Source organism: Coccinella septempunctata, chromosome 1 (assembly GCF_907165205.1).
Source record: "Coccinella septempunctata chromosome 1, icCocSept1.1, whole genome shotgun sequence".
Taxonomy (NCBI): Eukaryota; Metazoa; Arthropoda; class Insecta; order Coleoptera; family Coccinellidae; genus Coccinella; species Coccinella septempunctata.
Window position 1 is genome coordinate 21,192,933 of NC_058189.1, and position 15,625 is coordinate 21,208,557.

The 15,625-nt window shown below is 32.8% G+C and overlaps 1 protein-coding gene across 2 annotated transcripts; it reads left to right on the plus strand.

Moving 5' to 3' along the window:
* The first annotated feature begins 684 nt into the window (after positions 1-684).
* On the plus strand, positions 685-15,423 carry LOC123314211 (DEAD-box ATP-dependent RNA helicase 20-like). 2 transcript variants are annotated; one of them, XM_044899360.1, is made up of 8 exons: positions 685-882; positions 1,021-1,112; positions 8,291-8,658; positions 9,515-9,799; positions 9,850-10,124; positions 10,897-11,477; positions 11,539-11,822; positions 12,309-15,423. In XM_044899360.1, exons 2-8 carry the CDS (start codon positions 1,075-1,077, stop codon positions 12,605-12,607), a joined length of 2,130 nt encoding a protein of 709 aa, XP_044755295.1. In that variant the 5' UTR covers positions 685-882; positions 1,021-1,074; the 3' UTR covers positions 12,608-15,423. The 2 variants fall into 2 exon arrangements, with proteins under 2 accessions (XP_044755295.1, XP_044755288.1); XM_044899353.1 differs by having other exon boundaries at positions 689-882; positions 8,285-8,658.
* The last annotated feature ends 202 nt before the right edge of the window (positions 15,424-15,625 follow it).

Below are 15,625 nucleotides of genomic sequence, written 5' to 3' on the forward strand. Positions count from 1 at the left end.
TTGGCAACTTGAATTCGTGAGGGAGGTAATTCAATATGATTTTAATAAAACACAATTGATTGGTCAAATATCCAATATATTCAGTTGATAGAAAGGTAATTTTCACTATATCTATTCAGGAAGAATATTTGAAGAACAAACTCGAATAGATTTATCAATTTCTGATTCTCAATACATGCTCACAATTCACATTACGTATTTCCAATACAGTTTCTTTGAATTATTGCTGAAGTTGCCATAAAACTCAGCTATATCCTTCCCGAATGTTCGTTCATCTGATTTTTTCTGCCTCAAATTCCAACAACACCGAATTATTAGCTGTAGTTCTTGATTGTCCATACAGAAAACTGAACTTACTGAACGACATGTTGAATAAATGAATGTTCTACACCCCTTTCTCGAAACTGATACATTTTCACACACCAATAATCGCTTATAAATACAACATATTCGTTAGTCGTAGGAAAGTATTCAAATTATTTTCAAATATCAATTGACAATGCTCTGTCAAATTCTAAACAGCGCTACCTACAGTGGGAAAAACGAAACTGATCCGATATCCCCACGAAATTAAAAACAAAATCGAATCAGTGAATACACCAGAGTTTTAGACATCTTACTGCTAACCAACATTTCATTGTTTTGACTGTTCAAAAGATAATCATCATAAAGTTAATTCCTTAGACCAATTCTAAGCTAAAAAAAGTAAAAGTACGTCTTAAAACAAATTTAATTTATGTTACAATATTTTGGTCAGGATGATTTTTGGTAGATATGAATTTGCGCTTGTGCAAGAAGGCTGTTGTCGCCTTGACGCACATCCCTGCGCTTAAAAACACTATCAAGCAAAAGTTGTTCGCGCTTCTGGTTGGAGCAGTTTAGGTGAGGCTCCTCGAAATTTTCATGATATTCTTCGGGATTTACTTAATGAATTCATTTTAATCGGATAATCAGTTGAAATACTCAAATTATTTAAAGCAAGGATATCATCCCATTCTGATGAAAAATTATCTTTTGCAGATTATAGGGTTTAGAAGCAGTCGAACATAACTGGCCTAATTAACGAATTACACAATGCAGTACAATGTATATCCGAATACTACCAACAATATGTAAGTTTCTATTAGGAACTAATATAACGAAAATCTGCATGAGTCGTTCCTTATCAACATAGTGTTAAGTTCATACGGATAATTCTCTATCCATCATAACTGACGTGGCCATTTTGTTGAGTTCTGATTTCATTATACGTAGTGGAGAATGTTTTCAGTTAAATATTAATATTATTTTTTGATTTATCTTGCGTTTGCTACTAGTAAACCAACCATTTTGAAACAGTAATCCTATGTTGGCTAAAATTATCCCCGTCTTACAACCTTTTGCTGAAACTGTATTTTATATTCATTGATTTAGGTACATACATACCTAAATACATATTTGTTGACTCATTTTTCCGCGCATCTCGATATTTTGTTTAATGTGAATAATAAATCATCATATTCGCCTAAAACAATAAGATCTTTCGAGTTCGAGTGTAATAAATTGGAGTCATTTCTATTTATAACTACTTTAACAATTTTTATCAGATGTGTGTGTAGATAGGTACCTATGGGTATAACACCAGATTCTGAAATTGAATAATTTTTGTATAGTTATAACTAGATGCATCTAGCATCTAATGTCAATATGTCGGATGTTGGATATCTCTTGTATTCACAATATCCCAACTCTACTTTCAAAATGGCGGCTACAGACCACCTACTAACATTGAACTCAACTCTATTGAGTTCAATGCCTACTAATGAATGTTATCATGAATTGCAGAATCAAACGCAAGCTCTCGATAGGTTTATGATTTCGACATAAGATTCCTTAATTTTAGATCAAAAAACGATTGATTAGTAATGATTTAAATTTTCATATTTGTGATATTTCGGTGCCATCTTTAGGTGACTGAAACTTACGTGCGTTAAGATAGATTCGTCAAGTAGGCTGTGGAATGTTCTTGTTCTTATTTTTCAATAATTTCTATTGTTAATCAAAATTCGACTGAAGTCTGAAGTTGGGTGCATATCATAAAAGTTCCCAATATCAGATAGGTATTCAAATTTAATCCTCCATATGAATGAGTCTAGTATTTCAAAAAATATCAGAGGGTATATACAAGGTGTACCAAGTTCGAGGGCCTTTTAGACGTTTCTGGAGAACTGGACTTCTTGAAATCTGAAAATTTGGATCATGAAATTGTTCGCCATTATCAACTGAGCTGAAATCTGGGCTAAAATATTCTTGAAGCCTTAGCACTTCCAGTTATACAGGGAATGAACGTAAATTTTTCCAATAAAAATTTTTTTACTTTTTCTTTCCTGATATGATTTGAACAGAAATATATTCGAATAGTCTATCATATCAGAAACGAAAAAATAGAAAAAAAATTTGTCCAAAAATTATTTCCAATCCCTGTATATATGAAAGTGCTTACGCTTCAAGAATATTTTAGCTTAGTAGATAATGTCCAGGGGCGGATGGGCTACCTCGAACCGGCCCGGGAATTTTCTTCCAGACCGGCCCACTTCAAGAACGAAAAAAGTACTTTTAAGGTGGGGGTTCCGTGGAGTAGCATCAGTTGCCATGAAAAAAAAATTTTGATGAGCAGCCCCTAAAGAAAAACTGTCAAAAAATTGAGCAGTCATTTTGTGGGAGCGAGAAGGCGATGAATAAATTGTTCCCATATAATTGCAAGGGATATTAAAAAACACCTCTGTAATCGTTTCGCCAGAATTTTTTTTTTCTTATTCATATACTTTCGAGAAATTAATTTTTGATTTCCTGCTTTAAGTGAAAGTTTTCACCTAGTTGGCGGATAGCATGCAGACATTCTAGGGAAACACCAAAAATTTTTTTATTGCCTATAGGTATAGAACAACTACTCAATTTGATTTTTGTCCGCTTTCTGGTTTCTAAGAAGAAAATTGAACATTTCTTTTCATATGCTTTCTTCAGGAAGCTGTATATAAACATGGGCTGCTCAAAAAAAATTATATGAAAGACCCACTGTTTTTCGACTATAAATCGACCCTTAAATTAACTACTCCTTTACAATCTGCATTATGTTAGTTTTATATTTATTTCAATCCATTTTATTCAAAACAACTCTGAGTAAATAGAATCAACGGAAAATGTATCTATGTTGTCTATAGGTATGGTTGAAAAAATGAAAATTTTCAAATTTTCTCACATTTGACATCAAATATTTTTTGAACCATACACAACATGGATGCATAGTTTCCAAATTTCGATTTCAAATTTCTTTAGGGTAATTTTGAATGAAATTGGTGGAATCTTTAATGAAAAAAAAAAGGTTAGAAATAGTCTCTATGTACCATTTATTTTTAAGCCAGTCGACCCTGAAGAATTTTTACTAATTTGAAAAATGGTTTTTTAGTTTTTTACCATAATACCTTTTCATGATTATGTTAGATAGTTTTTTCGATATCATATTTTTATATAGGTACCTTGAAATATCATCATATTAATTATTCACTTCAAGATTTTGCTGAACGAATAAGGTGCAATCCAGTGACCCACTTACGTAAGAAACCCACTGTACCTACATAAATTTTGAAGAAACACTTATACATATGTATTGTTCAAAACTTAAATAAAATCTATAATCTATTGATACTGCAACTAATTAAATGGCCATTAAGCTAAACACGCCTAATGTTGCTAGTTTCGTGATGTAGAAAACACAAAAATTTATAATAATGATAATTTCGAACAGTCGAAATTTGTTTCTACAGAGAAACAAGAAAATTGAGTTGTAGGAGTTTTTTGTTGAGAAATAAGAATACTCATATAACTCGCTTCAGTGTAGATTATATAAGGAGCTATATCTCAAAGAAGAGACCTATCCTGTCAGAAAATATATATTTCCTCAATAACCTTAACCTTTTTAAGGAGATTTTCGTTTTTCATAATCGAATTGCAATCTATGCATCTTCAAATACTAAGTTGGCCGACATAGATTTTGTATTTCCTATAGCGAGCAAGCTTCTGTCAAATAATATTAAATGAAGTAATAAAGTAAAGTTTGGTAGTGTGATATTAAAAACAGAGGTTTAATATAACATAACTAAACTTTACTTTCACACCCCGTGTCTCATGGACTGGCAACTTAAAACATTCGTATAAGGCAAGTTCAGCATAATAATCATACAATCACGTGTAAAGTTTTTTGCAACTTCTGTATTTCATTACGTTTCAAGCCACCCTGTTTATGCCAGTTGTTCAGGAATAATTTATTTTTATCAATATTATTTTCAAAACTTATTGCAACATATATTTATTGGTAGTTTTCCCAACATTCATTTTGAATTGGTTTTCAATATTTGTAAAAATAAAAATATCGACGTCAAATATGTTCCGCCGAAGACAAAAAATGGTACGAACTGACCAGCCCTCTGGCCCAACAATCGACCGGCCCACCGGGAATCTTCCCGGTTTCCCGGTGGTCCCATCCGCCCCTGATAATGTCGAACAATATCATAATCCCAATTTTCAGATTTCAAATAGGTCCAGTTCTCCAAAACGTCTAATAGGCCCTCGAACTTGGCACACCCTGTATACTCCATTCCCTTTTATAAAAGCACTCGATTATCCTTGGAAATTTGACGCATTTTACGCTGTATAACCTTTATACAAACTGATTGAAAGGATCCCTAATCTAGTTATTTGCATGAAAAGGACAAGAGATCAGTTTTCAAAAATATTTATTTTTGCTATGGAAGAAAATTGAATTATTGACACATAATATTCAGCAAGGGCGGCGTGAGGTTCAAGTGCGCTAATGTGATATATACTGACTGAATCGTATAAATATCCGACGAAAATTTGAAACATTGCTGCCTTTTCAAATTCTCTTGTTTAACTGAATCACACTAAACTAATAGATCGAAAGTTTCTTTGAAATTGCCGGCATTGAAAAAGTAGCTTTATTCATTATATGTTCACGAAAAGACAGTTGTTGTTTTGTTTAATAGCAAATTACGTCGAATCAAGCAAATAATCAACTTTCGATTCTTTCTAACATCTTTATTATATAATTTCCGTGACATTACATACTGCTTTTTCAGAGCGTCTTGTTTAGATGCTAGAGTTTTTTTCTCGTTTTCTCAAACTCTGAACTATATGCTCCATCGAGAACTCGTGTATTTCTGTACCAGAGGATGAATCTTCCAAATCGAAATGAAATAATCCTGTGGAACCTACACTTTTTTCTGGCCTAAGTAAACAGAGCCAACCAAACTAACCTTGTTTGTAATTTGAACCGCACAAGCATTAGTGCAGTGCGTATGACAAAACCAATGAGTCTTGAAAGAACGTGAAATATTTACACTGCAGAGAGAGAAAGAGAGAGATAAAGCATTTTTTATCAGATTTTAGAAGGTTTTAGGTGGCATTGGGCGGCCAATTGTGTCAATTTCCTTCCGCGAAAAAGCAGTTTCCAGTAAGGAACAATTAATATCATGCATGGTATTAAATTCTAAACGGATGTAGGTACCTAATTTCTAAATTAACGAACGATTCTATAGGTATACCATAGAGAAAGAAGGAAAAGAGTGCAGACTCGGTGGTAAAAAAAATTAAACTACAGTGACTTACCCCATGGGGGTAGTAGGTCTTAACTATCTTGTTACGAAAATTGACACCAGATGGCCTATTGCTCGTTTTGAATTCCCATTCTCACGCCTCAAATAATGTTTCGAAACAATTTGAATTGAAACCTTTACTGAAAATTGATAATAAACTGTAATTGTATCTCCCATAATCTTTATTAAATGTTAAAGACTACTATAGTTTCGAGACTTTCAATATAGTCTCATTTTCAAGTCGCAAAGCTACAAAGAATATACATATACATAGGGTCATAAATTATAAACTTACAACACTTACATTCAAGCTAGTACGTAGGTATGTATGTATGTACAACACTTACATTCAAGCTAGTATGTAGGTATGTATGTAAGTGTTGTTAATTTATAATTTATGACCCTATGTGACTAATGTATATTTTTTGTGACTTGAAAATGAGACTATATTGAAAGTCTCGAAACTATAGTAGTCTTTAACATCTAATAAGGATTGTGGGACATAGGACCTTTTTCTCTTCGTTCATTTCTAAATACTGTTAAAATGATAAATTCTTGAATAGGACATTGTATAGCTTTAAATTTTATTTTCTACATTTAATCTGGAAATAAATTACAATTATTTATTATGAAATGAAACATTCCTATATGAACACTTTTTAATATGTACTTGTAATGACAACTCCATCGAGAGAAACATCACTGGTCAATGACAAATATTATTGATCGACTTCATTATACAGGGTTAGAAGGTTAGAAATATTTAGAGGGGGACTACAGGTATATCGAAAACCGTTAGAAATACAGAATAGCTGAAATTAGGAAAACGTTGCGTTATGAGTGGGTGGGTGTAAACAGTTCCCAAATATCTCTGATGGTTCCTGAGATATCTCGAAAAAACTGAAAATCAAGATTATCATATTTTCTTCATAACTCATTTGTTTTTGGAGATAACTACGCGAAATTCTGTGTGCAGTCATAATCCTATATATATAGTCATATTACTGGTGTACTACTTTTTTGTAATTTAAGCCACCCTTTATTTTTAACGGTTTTCGATATTTCTATAGTCAGCCTCTAAATAGTTCTAACCCTGTATACAGGGTGTTTCATCATAAACTGGACAAGCATATATGGTCGGTAGGAGATACCGGGAGAATCATTTTTGCCTTTTGACCTATACCCCGTTTTCGACGCATAAGCGAGATACGAGATATTCAATGTCTTATTTGAGCACTATTCTAATGAGTATGGTCAGTTATGTATATAAACTAAGTAACGGTCTCTGGTCACATCTGAGTATTTTTGAGTGCTCAATTCAGAAAAGATGAAGAAAACCGAACTTTTTTTACAAAATGGCGGAAAACCAGCAATGTGCGTTATTTTTTTCTCGGTTGCCAAATTGAATTCCATTTTCTGAATGAATACTTTTTCCGAAGAATTTATGTAGAACATAATAAAACAAAAAAAACTGGTGGGGCTTTGAGGCCCAAAATTTTTAAATGGATCTGTCGAAACATTCCAGATGATTATATGAATTTATCAAAAAAAAAATAAAAATTTTCGATGAAACTTTGTTGGGGGTCGAACTTGGGCGACTTTGAGGTATTACCCTCCCATGTCGAGTGTAAATTGAAACTAATCGATTGGGAATTGAGCATTCAAAATTATTCAGATGTGACCAGAAACCGTTATTTTGAGGTTTATACATAACTGACCACACTCATTAGAATATTGGTCAAATACGACGTTGAACACCCTGTATCTCGCTTATGCGTCGAAAACGGGGTATATGTCATAAAGCAAAAATGACTCTCCTAGTGTCAGCCGTTTTATCGGAAAATTGTATGAGACCAGTTTTGTAGAGCACCTAATTCTCTAAATAAAAATATATCGCTCAATAGAATCCGTTCATTGGTTTGCGAAATTCTTTAATTAGAAATAAATTTTTACTCCCTGATATTAGTAGGGAAAAATTCTTAAAGCAACCGAAAGGCACAAATATAATTAAAAAAAAAAATACGTTTCCACTGTAAGAGTGTAGTAAAATATTTACAAGGTTATAAGGTGAACAGAGCCTCATTCAGTCAAAGTACCCAATTTTTCGAATTGCACATATATTTTCGTTCGGAGAAGATTAATCATATCAATAAAAAAGATAAGATTGAAAATTACATTTGGTAATAAAGGAAAAAAGTGTTATTTTTAATCCCGGTAATCTTCTGTCAAAATATATTTACAAGTCACTGCCAATTCACAATGATGTTAATGATAATGTTAAAAGTGAGCTACGATGTTAACGCTTAAATAATAATAAATTCAAGAAATATTTATCATTGTCATTAACGTTACGCTCGACATTAACATTCATGTGAACAGTATCGTAGAAGCTCTATTATTTATTATTATTTAAGAGTTTACATTGTAGTTCACCATTAACATCATTGTGAATTGGCAGTCAAAGACTCACCCTGTGTATTTCAAAAACCCATCATAACGTCGAGTAAAAGATTACCAATTAAATTTTTATACTTTGGACTTTTTCTAGTCCACGCGTATTTTAAGTTTTTAGAAATATATTTATGCAATTTCGTTTTTCATTTGTTTTTCACCATTCGTCTATATTTTTCAAGGAACAGATCAAGACCAGAGCGCAATGAACACCTCTATGGTAAACAATCAAATTATTGGTGTGGTCCATCACAGCATAACATTGCCCCAGTTCAAGATTTTGGAGGACCAAATTCTCAAATGCTTAACAAAAAATATAAGTCACAAGAGCAACAGTTACTTACACAGCCTGATTGGACACAAACAGAGTTGAAACCATTCAGAAAAAATTTCTACATTCTACATCAAAATGCTAAAAACAGAACCCCAGAAGACATTGAACAATATAGAGATGCTAATGATATAATTGTGAGAGGAAATGCTGTTCCACAGCCCAATTTTTGTTTTGAGGAAGGGAGTTTTCCAGATTATTTAATGACTATCATTATAAAACAAGGTGAGTGGTGAAAATTGGCTTGTTATTAGGCCTGCCTGTTCTGGTTCGCTTTTACGATGCTTCCAGATCGATTCAAAACAGTCGCACATTTATTTGTTCAGCGTAAGCCTGCGCGTAGCTTCCCGTACCTTCGCTGCTCCACTACTCACTCACAGCATATTTTCCCAGAGTCTACTAAGAGAATACAGAATGTGGTATCTTCTAACAGAAATCCTAGTTCATGGGTTGTATGAATTATGGTCTAAGTTGATTTTCGCATTATTTTAAGTCCATCATGTGTTTTCAAAATGAATACCTTCATCATTGTAATTTTAACCTTCGATATAATATTGCTTGTCAGTGGTTATCATTTCCTTAAACTTTTTAGGCTTTTCACTCCCAATCTCTGGAACAAAACCAATTAAAAAATTGAAATAAACGATTTGCTCCAGAGTAAATTCTTGCACTAATTTGCAAGTCAAGTAGAAAAAATTGTTCCATGACAATGAACTGAAAAAAGAACTTTGAAATTATCATTATATTCAGAAGATTTTTTGAAATTGATTTTCGTCTGATGAAGGAGTCTGATATAGACTCCGAAACGTTATATAATTAATTTCAAAGTTCTTTTTTCAGTTCATTGTCAGGCAACAATTTTTTCTACGTGATTTGCTCCTGACAAATTAGTGCAAGAATTTACGAAGGAGTAAATTCAATTAGTTCAATTTTTTAATTGGTTTTGTTCCAAAGATTGGGAGTGAAAAACCTAAAAAGTTTAAGGAAATGCAGAATCCTCCCAGAATAAATTTCAATTGGTATCAGTGGTTATCATTTTTATTGCCTTTTCAAATATTCTAATAAGGCTCTTATTCTGCAGGATTTGCAGAGCCTACACCGATTCAGGCCCAAGGCTGGCCTGTGGCTTTGTCTGGTCGCGATCTTGTTGGCATAGCCCAAACAGGATCTGGTAAAACATTGGCTTACATGCTTCCAGCAACAGTGCATATAAATCACCAACAGCGTCCACAAAGAGGAGAAGGACCTATTGCTTTAATTTTAGCTCCAACCAGAGAATTGGCGCAACAGATACAAAAGGTAGCACATGAATTTGGCTCTTCCACAATGATCAGAAACACCTGCATTTTTGGAGGTTCCCCCAAAGGTGAAAAACAAAATTGTGTTAGGTCTGCAATAACTTTGAAATAATTATAGGACCTCAAGCAAGAGATTTAGAAAGAGGAGTGGAAATTGTTATAGCAACACCTGGAAGATTGATTGATTTTCTTGAAAAAGGAACCACTAATCTTGCAAGATGCACATATTTAGTTTTGGATGAAGCAGATCGAATGCTAGACATGGGTTTTGAACCCCAAATTCGTAAAATTATTCAACAAGTTAGACCCGATAGGCAAGTTCTTATGTGGTCTGCTACATGGCCCAAACAAGTTCAGGCTTTAGCTGAGGAATTTTTAGTAGACTATATCCAGGTAAGCCAATTTTTTTTTAATTCAAATTGTTGATTCGTTGATCACATAACCCTTTTTTTCCTCCTAACGTCAATAATTGAGGTTATGAATGTCGACATAGAGAACTCTTAACGATTTGTCAAAATCAGCTAAGCGTTCGTTGCCGTGGGGCACACAAGCTTTTCCCTCCATTGATTCGCATGCTGTTTTGTTCGAGTATTGTGTTTTGTGCATGTTTTTGGGAAAAATGTTCTTCTTGACGTTAGATTAGAGTGATAACACTATAACTTTCTCAGAAATGCCTCTTTATAGTGATAATAAAAAGCTTTGTGTGCCCCACGGTAATGAACAATCAGCTGATTTTGACAAAACGTTAGAGTACCCTATAAGTTTCAATCGAAAAATAATTCGTCAATTTTGGCCGGTTAATTTAATCTAATAGTAAGAATATTGGATCCGTTATCAAGATGCGGTTAAGAAATTTTGTCACAGAAAAATAATCCAGAGTTAAATTGTTCGATGCACATAGCTGTGAAGGCATCGGAAATTTTAAGTTTGCTGAGCATTTGTTGAATGCCAAGCACCACAACTTCATGCATATTCATTACACATAAAAAAAAGGTTGATGTTATCAAATATATTATATTGATGTGGAAATTTGTCTGAATGGCCTAAGCAGCCGTGGACACAGTATAAGGAAGAAGAAAAAGAAATATATTAAAGCTCTGAATATTGTGCTACAAACTAGGCACCACGCTTCATTACATCAGTGAAACAAAATGCTCAATTGCAGGTAAATATTGGAGGACTTGCTTTGTCTGCAAATCATAATATCAAACAAATTGTGGATGTATGTGAGGAAAATGAAAAAGAAGAAAAACTTATCAAATTACTGAAGGAAATTGGATCAGACAGATTAAATAAAATTATAGTTTTTGTGGAAACAAAGAAGAAAGTTGATGACATAACAAAAGCTATCAGGCGTGAAGGTTACTCGGCTATTTCTATACATGGAGATAAATCACAACCGGAAAGAGATTATGTTTTGAACGAATTCAGAAGTGGCAAATCATGGATTTTGGTTGCAACAGATGTTGCTGCTCGTGGTCTTGATGTGGATGACGTTAAATACGTAATAAATTATGATTATCCAAACTCTAGTGAGGATTACGTTCACAGAATTGGAAGGACAGGAAGATGCCAGCAAACTGGAACAGCATATGCTTTCTTCACATCGGCAAATGCCCGTCAAAGTAAAGACTTGATTGCTGTATTAAAAGAAGCTGGACAACACATCAGTTCAGAACTTGCTGAACTCTCACAAAATTCTCGTCTTGGTCAAAATAATAAAAATCGTTGGCAAAACAGGAATAGGTATGGAGCTGCTTTGACACATTGATTCTTATACTATTAACCACCAATTTTATTTTCGCAGGGACAATTCATCTCCCAACTCGAGTAACTCTAGTGGGCGTGTAAAGACGTGGACCAACAAGAATTTCAATGGTAACGCTGTTGAATTTAAACACAACAACTATAAAACCATGATGAACAGCAACATGAGGAATGAACAAAGCCCTAGAAATCAAAGACATTTCAATAATTCTTTTGCCTATCAGAATTCGCAGTTTACTAATAACCAAGCCTATCAAAATTCTTACAGTCCTCCCAGTCAGTTATTCCAACAACAGAATACTAATGGATCGCGTAACACTTATGGTGAGTAAGGAAGTTTTTTAAAGAATCGCTTTAAAATTCCTAGAATACGAAGCGAGTTATTATTTTCATGTACATAGTATTCTTTCTCATTTGCTGATTTTTTTTTACCATCATAGTATGCGGCTTGAGTAGATCATGCAATAGGGCTGTCATATGAAAAACGAATGACAGAAAGAAGAGCTGGTATACAGGTGTTAATCTAAATCAGTTAACTATTTGCGAAAAAAAGATGTGGATTACATAAGCTAATTTGAAACTATACGGAAATAATTTTAAAAAAGAAAAAAAAACTTGGGCATTAGAGGGTTAACATCAAAATTTTTAGAACAATCCTATGATCCGTTCTCCGTAAACGTCTAATAGGCTAACCACCGTGTATATTAATTTTTATGCAAAAAATGTATATATTTGCTAAACATTTTGACCTAAACGGAGCCACATACTCCCGGAGGGACACTATCAATTCTCTGAACAATATATTTATAGGTGGAAATAACCGCTACAATAATCAAAGATATAATAGACAAAATTATAATCAAGCTGGAAATCCAAACATGTATCAAATGGCTGCACAACCCTACATGATGCAACAAACAGGAGGACCTGACCCAATGCAATCGATTATCAACCACAAGTTTTTCCAAGGTAACAGAATACCAAGTGCCAGTAATCCTTGTGCATACCAATCCATCAGTCAAGGTCAGAACACGCCCTTCAATCAATATCCAGGAGCAGTTCAGTACACCTACCAATTCACACCACCTACTGCGGCAGTACAACAATAAGTAGGTAGCGATCAGAATAGTAATGTTTAAAGGCTCTTTGTCTTCGGTGTGTTTTTTTATATAGCATGTAGTTCAGAGTATATTAATGTTTCAAATTATTATTATCAACTATTATTCTCAGTGATATGTTTTCTTGACAATTAATTAATGGGTTCAAGATCACGGTAGGAAATCTTATTAAATCCGAAAATGTTTAAAAGTGGAATACTATTGTATATCTTTCACTACCTTACGAAATTGTGAGTTAAGAACGTCCATAAGAAGACATATTTCAATGTTTAATGTATTAGTACAAGTTGAACAATTATCACATATGAAGTGATAAAAATATCTTCATCATGCATGATTGCCAAATCTTTAATTTATTCTAAGGATTCAGTCAGCCTTGATAAAAGAATTATGGGAAACTATACTATTTAACTATCTGTAAATTAAAGTATCTTTTTTATCCACCAGTATTCTACAAATTATATTAATGAATGTATGTCCTTTCTTCTTGAGAAAACTGTAATTTAAGTAAAACAGTAACTATCTCTGTATGCTGATGAAATGCACGAAACATATAGAAGGGAAGTTCGAAACGTATTTGTTAGTAGCTTTGCATATGAATTACACAGTGTGAAACCAGAATTACATGGTGGACATTTAAAACTTGAAAAATTTGCAGAAAGATTTTTGCCTGCTCTAATCTGTAACTTCTCCTGTTCCATCAGATATGTTCTCCTGGACAATATGTTACAAACAAGTGTTTTTTTTTTTATAAGGCTAACCTTGAGCTGGAAATTAAGGTTAATTCTGAAAGATTACAACCAACCATCTCTGGGTAAAAAGTCAATCTTAAAGATGTCTGCTCAAGTATTTATTATGAATTGAATGTTTATGTTAGGTGCTGCTTCCAACTTTATTGGCAGTGATTTCAGTCATTTGTAGGGAATATTCTTTCTTTTTTTTTTTCACAAAATATTACTGGTTTTGAGATTGAATTAATGCAGTGAAAATCATAGATTGCTAAAGTTATGATTTACCAAAGAGGTACCTGAAATGAGAAGATGAAAAATAGTTATTCAATTCTTATTGAAATAGAAAGTATAAAATTTTGAGTATATCAGCAACTTATATTTGAACATGGAAAGTTACATCTCTATTTGACGGGGCTCTCAAAACGCTGCTACATAGAGCATTTGAAATACTTTTGCTTACTAGTCATTTAGGTTTAAATCGAATCTTTAATTCAAAGTTAAAATATTTTGTTATTTTATACTTCAGTTATTTATTTTTATTTGTTCTTTAGATGGCCTTATGGTTCAACTCCAAATATTACCAAATTTCCGTTGAATAATTCATATTGCTTATTGAAAAAAGTTTATTTTTTCTGCCATGTAGAATTTGAAATTTTACATATTTTTTCTATTGTGAAATCATTTGGTATTTCATGTTGATTTCAAACGACTGTGATAAAATAGAAATCGGATTTTCAAGGGGACTCGTTGTTGAAATTTATAGACATTATTCAGTTACTGCTTGAAGTTCCTAGACAAGCTTATTAAATGTGATATTAAAATTTTCAATCTAAAAAGATATCCGTACTTATAAAAAATTTGCTGATAAAAAGGATATGCTAAAGTTAAACTTTAGTGAGATCATGAGTTAATTTTTAATTTCAGCGCTAATGATCGAAACAGAACATTTTTGATAGATAACTAGGCATATATGGGATTGCAGTAAAGAGCCCTGGTTTCGTTACACTGTCGCAATAACTTTTATGAAAAATTCTTGAATATAATAATCTGGATAAATCATAATGTGAGGTCGTCATATTATTTTACTAGCATTTGTTTGTCAGGCGTACATTGCTTGAGTGGATGAGTGGCTCGAGCGTAATGTACATATTGTAGTATTAAGTATTAACTCGTTCGTCGTTTAAGCATGGTGCTCTGTAGCTCATGTACATCTGTGATATTATTGAATAAAGGTAGCAACAGAATAATCATAACTTGTCCATGAGTACGCCAAGAAATTTACAATATGTCAGTTCTATGAGTGAATTTCAGAATCTCATTTTCATTTTTTAACATTCCAATTTATAATTGTTTCCGAACTTTTTTTAAGGGAGTAAACTTTCATAAGACAAAAAGCATGAATGTTTCAATATAGTAGATAAATTTTGTCTTTCTTAAACAATCTTACAAGAATGTAGACAGTTTGTACATTGTATTACATTTCTTAAATGTGATATATTTTCTATATAGTTATATATTGTAAGAAGACTGAAATAACTATATTTTTTTTATGGGGGTTTTTACAAATAGGACATGTGGAAACCTTGAACAAGAATTTCTAATTTTGTTTCTGTTTTGAGAAGAGGATTAGCGTAACTCTGATCGGACTGAGTGCATTTTTGCACAAAAGTTATAAAATTATTCTACGATGTTATCAATCGCGCCATTGCATCTCAACGATTAACGATTTTACAAATATTTAATATTTTTCGAAATTTATTTTCTCAATTCAGAGGTTGTTGTTGAAAGAACCTGCCAGTGATTTCAAAACCTCTCACATCGGAATGATGTATCTTATTTATTTATTGAAATGAATTACTGAAATAGCCTTCTTAGAAGACATCTCAAGTGAAATAATCACTTCTTACTCTTCTGTAAGTTTCCATCAAGTGCATTTCTTGTATGTAATACAGTATTATAATAGTTGTGTAATGATTCCAATTGGTTTTCAAATAACTGTTTTTTTTTTAGTGTTAATTTTTTATTATTTCCTGTGGATGTATAAAAATATCCATAACAAATAAATGTTGAAAATTGTTCACTTGTTTCTTCTCTCCATCATCCTTGAGTATTAACCCCCCTAACCTTTCCTCTATCTACGGGAACAACCCAGTTCAACAGATTGAAGCCGAAACTTTACCGCCGTAAAGTGGCGGTGCCTATTGGATATTAAGAGAAGTATATGATGCTGAGTCAGTCGAGAAATTTTGGGGCATTTTATTCTAGAAGAAATCTGTTT

Bases quoted from the DNA above. Each gene is read 5' to 3' on its own strand.
- LOC123314211 (XM_044899353.1), top strand. From the start codon at position 1,075: ATGCAGTACAATGTATATCCGAATACTACCAACAATAT. The intron at 10,125-10,896 runs GTAAGCCAATTT...GCTCAATTGCAG, and splicing joins TTTTAGTAGACTATATCCAG to GTAAATATTGGAGGACTTGC. The intron at 11,478-11,538 runs GTATGGAGCTGC...TTATTTTCGCAG, and splicing joins CGTTGGCAAAACAGGAATAG to GGACAATTCATCTCCCAACT.